General features: G+C 36.9%; 1 protein-coding gene across 1 annotated transcript; it reads right to left on the bottom strand.

Annotated features, from left to right (window-relative positions):
• Window positions 1-2,026: 2,026 nt before the first annotated feature.
• On the bottom strand, window positions 2,027-4,409 carry LOC134796440 (uncharacterized). The gene is made up of 2 exons (XM_063768633.1): window positions 3,413-4,409; window positions 2,027-2,206 (listed from the first exon to the last, which is right to left on the bottom strand). Exons 1-2 carry the CDS (start codon window positions 4,382-4,384, stop codon window positions 2,027-2,029), a joined length of 1,152 nt encoding a protein of 383 aa, XP_063624703.1. The 5' UTR covers window positions 4,385-4,409.
• Between the last annotated feature and the right edge of the window lie 272 nt (window positions 4,410-4,681).

The raw sequence follows: 4,681 nt of genomic DNA, 5'->3' as shown, positions 1-4,681 counted from the left end.
AGATAAACTAAAACAATGTTTATCGAGGCCAAGTCATTATTTTTATTAAAATTTAATACTTATATTTATAAAAAATAAAGAGTAGCACTTTTCACTGTAACCTGTCTTGTCCAAAAGCATCGCTCTTCCAGTTTTAGTTCTTTAGATTTTATAAGCATCAATTTATGTAAATAAAATATCATTTTATATAATAACATAAACAAGGGTAGGGTACCATCATGACCCAAGTGTCGTAGATTCGTAGAGACGAGTGGTTAAAGGCAGACATCTGGGGTTTTGTAACGGAATGTTAACTTTAACTTGTCTCGATTATTTTAAGAATTTGGTATGGGGCCTAATGTAATTATATCATTTTAATATTGTATGAAGGTTTATTCATCTATGCTAAAAGTGAGACATTCGTAATATTATCCGTTCAAGGGAAAAAATAAAAATGAATGTATTTTTCACTGTAACCTGCTTAACTTTAACCTGTGTTCAATGTATAGGTTATTGTAATTCTTGAAAATAACTTCTTCATTTTCCGTTCCCTTTTGAAAATTTGGGGTACTTGAAGTAGTAAAACATATTTTTCATTCTTAAAAGTAAAAAAAATACAAAAAAATTTTTTTCATTAACTTTAACCTGTCGATGCCACTTTCTTGATAATCACTCAATAACGTCGATATCGATTAGACATTCAGAGAAGTTATAATATGACGGCCCGATTCCAACTTTAAGATACGTGCTTGTAACAGAACGCAACTACAGACTGTTGACCCAATGCATATGGAAGTAACAGTGACAGCAACCCAGCGCCCTCGCCAGACAAAGAATGAAGGACTTTGGAGCAGGATATCTGGAACCAAATGACTTTAAAACGCTACCCATGAGCTCCATCATCCGACACATGGATATGGTGGGAAAAGCTCTTGAGTAGTTGACGGATCTTCTCTAGGGGGTGATTGCACAAAAGATCCCTATAGGTCGAAGAGTATCCACAAGGGCCCCCGAAAACAATAAGATAGAAGACAGAACAGTGACAGCGAGCGGCATTTATTAAGTACAGACGCTGTTGAAGAAGAATGAACTGTGTAACTTTAGGGTTAGCCATATTGGATTTACTGGTAGGTAGATGTTGTTTGATCGCACATGTGTAAAAGTTATTATAAAATTAATATAAATCAAACTCAGTGTCAGCAAGAAATAAATGGTTTTAATTACAAAACATTACATGGCGCAGTCGGTAGGATATGTCAGTGTCAAAAGTGACGTTTTTGTTTGAAGAAACGTCAGTTTTGACACTGTATCTTTAGCAAATTTTTGACGTATCTAAAGTTAGAATCAGGCCGTTAGTCTGGTAAGAATCGGCTCTAACGACGGAAAACTTAACAGGTTTTCTATGAAATTACAACGACTTATGTATCTTTGTGTCTCCATCTCTGTCACTCTAGGTGTAAGACCGATAGAGAGAGATATATCTAGTATAAAGGATATAATATTCGATGTTCACGGTAGACAGACAGGTTGCAGTCGGCGGCAGCCATCTTAAAAGATCGATTGAATTAAGACTTTTTGTTCGTATCAAATTGCACAAGCATCACTATGTACATAACAGCCGCTGTAACTACCTAAAAATGCGAACAGGCATCAGTACAGTCAACCGGTAAATAGATTTTTTTTATGTGATAGCAAACGAGCAGACAAGCCGTCTGATGGGGAGCGGTCACCGTTGCCCATGGACATAAATAACATCAGAGGAGCCACTTAAACGTTGCCGACCCTTAAGAGCCGTGAATACCCGCTTCTTGAAGAACCCCATGTCGTAGCGCAAAGGAAATACCATTCCACATTCTGCACGTTTTGGAAAGAAACGAGTGATATGCCCGCTTATTCTTGGTGAGCCATGTACCTAAAGTGGAAATGAGCTTTGCTCCTTTGGCGACTAAATAAACAAAGTACAATTTCTCAAAGGCTCTGGTGCAGGTGTCCACGAGCGACGGCAATTGCTTACCATTAGACAATTCGTCTGCTCGTTTATCTCCTCCTATATCATAAGTAAACTTACATTATAAGTGAAGGTAGAATCCAGCGGGAAGAAATCGTAAACAGTCATCTCCGCGTTCTGGTACAATATCATCGAGGAGAAATGTTGCACTTCCAAATACAATCTAGCGTCATCTTGGCCTGGGTGTATATTATGCAAGCTGCGTCCGATTTTTGCCGCCTGTAAGAGTTATTTTTTTAAACTATTTACTATAATATATGTAATAAAATCTTACTGTTGTTATTTGTGAAGGGAGAGGAGGGTCGATTATTATTTTGTTATAGACAACTGTTATAGAATTATTATTTTTTCGTTAGATTTGGATAAAGTTTGGCTGGTGTGAATAGCTCCTTATTCTAGGCGGAATAAATAAGAAAGCGAAATTTGTCTCGAAAAAAAAGTATGTATAATTTTCCGTTGATTACGGAAATACCAATACGTTTACTTAACTCGGAGAAATAATTTTTTCACCTCAGCAGCTCGGACAAGGGTACTTTGCTTCTTAAAAACAGTGAGCAAAATCGCATTTTGCTCACTGAGTCATTTTGTCTCACTCAGTGAGCAAAATGCGATTTTGCTCACTGAGTGAGACAAAATGACATTCAAGTGACCTTTATAGTCAAATGTCATTTCAACATGCGGGGTCTAATACAAATTCGATATACTTGGGTTCTATTATCTCTGTCCCTCTAGGTATGTTCTCACTGCTTAGGGTGAAAAATTTTGTGTACTACACGAGATCAAAGTTATTTACATCTCGTGCGCTTTTGAATCCCTTACTACGCTCAAGATTCTAAATTAGATTCACTCGCTACGCTCGTGAATTTATTATAGAATCTTTCGCTTGCACGGGACTCAAAATAAGCACTCGAAGAAATATCAAACTTTGATCTCTTGTTGTACAAATAACTATTATGGCATAGGTGAAATTGCGCTTATATCATATAGAATAAGGAACTATATCTATCTACCTTTTATCAAAATCTGATGAAAAAAAACCGACCACAAAATGAAAATCGGCCCAGTAAAATTGGGCCCAGGTTTTGTTAAAGCCCTGATTTTGAGCTCACAGTAAGCCAAAGAGTCTGTTAAATAATCAGAGGGCCTACTGTGAACACTGAAGTTCGCAAGTTGGGGGCATCATTTTAACTCCAATTAAGGCGAACTTCGGTGTTTGCGGTATAGGCCCTCAGGAGCCTTAGCGAAAGATTCTCAAGAAATGCCCAAGAGAGCGTTACGAGAGACTTAAAACACACAAGGTGCAAATAAATGGTCTTGGGTGGCGCACAGGTACAAACATTTTACTTTGCGAAAAAACACAGCAGTAATTTTGTCTTTAACTAAATATATATTTTCCTAAGAAACTTCGTCAAACATGTCACTTACATGCTCTTTCAACATGCTCCCTGAACACGATATAGTGTATATCTTTATCAACTGATACACAATCCATATCGAGCAGTTACATACGTCATGCGTCGTCAGAGTATGATCTACGACCAGCCCGTGGTAGAGAATGTGCGATTCACTCACTATTGAGTGGAAACATTGGATCGCAGTCGCCAAAATAGATGCTTGAAATGCTCTATTTATCTCTCGTTTCATCTCCAACATGTTCACATAAACAACTTCTATCTGATTCAAAGTAATCCTTTTATCCACTTTTATAAATCCAGCATTAATCCTGTTGTAGTAACATAACCTTTCCATTTGCTCATTAATGTTTTTCAGGACACCAACAACCATCAAAACTAACACGTAATAGAAGCTTATAACTGTGAATTGTATCATCTGTGGTAAAATAAAGCTAGAAGTCACCAGCATCATTTTCCTCACTGTGTCTAGTCTTGTGAAATTTATCGTAATTTGTATCAATAATAATAAAAACAGACACAAAAGTACTATCTTCACCTGCACTTGTAATCGACGGACAACTTTATGATCAATGAACTTGTTACTCGATGAAACTATGGCATTCAATATTTTCACGTAATTAAATCTGTTTTTATAAGCGCAAAAATAACTGATCGTGGCAAATAATAATAAAGTGAGCATTTCCAACATGTAGTTGAGCTTGGTCGTTAGAACTTCAGTCATCGTGTTGCTTTCGGTTGTGGCGAACACTTGCTGCGTATGAAGAACGAAAAACGAGTAAAGGATTAAAATCATTGAGACCGAACAGAGTGAGTTGAAGTATATCGACTTATGGATTATTATAGCGCCTCCAGATCCCTTTGGAAACTTGAGTGAGTACGGTAACAACCCAAACAAAGTTAATATAAAATACAAAGGTTTAAATGCACTCCAAATATTAATTTTCTCACTTTTCGTGCTTGTATATTTTTTGAAATATGACATGGTTGACTCTGTTGCATTACATTCAACGAACGTACGAAACGAACGAAAGTGTAGTGCGGTTGTGTTTTAAGATTAATGGCTTCGATATATTTTGATGATAGCTGCACCGTGAATTACTAACAGCAACAGAATTAACTGACTTTAGATGTACTTTATGCCTTTACGATAAGGTTTAAAATTGTCGATTAACAATGAGGGTGATGGTACAAATAGCGACACTCTTAACTGTCCATCGGTGGATCTTATGCCTTTTGTAATAAGGTTTAGGAGCTGTCAGTTAACAGTGTGGGCGTTGGT

The sequence above is a fragment of the Cydia splendana genome, chromosome 13 (assembly GCF_910591565.1).
Source record: "Cydia splendana chromosome 13, ilCydSple1.2, whole genome shotgun sequence".
Lineage (NCBI taxonomy): Eukaryota > Metazoa > Arthropoda > Insecta > Lepidoptera > Tortricidae > Cydia > Cydia splendana.
Note: the sequence above shows the minus strand (reverse complement) of the source record. Positions and strands in the feature narration are given on the sequence as shown.

Excerpts from the sequence above, each read along its gene's own strand:
- LOC134796440 (XM_063768633.1), bottom strand. The coding sequence starts at position 4,384 with ATGTCATATTTCAAAAAATATACAAGCACGAAAAGTGAGAAAATTAAT. Across the intron at positions 2,207-3,412 it reads GGAGCATGTTGAAAGAGCAT|GCGGCAAAAATCGGACGCAG; the intron begins GTAAGTGACATG and ends TAACTCTTACAG.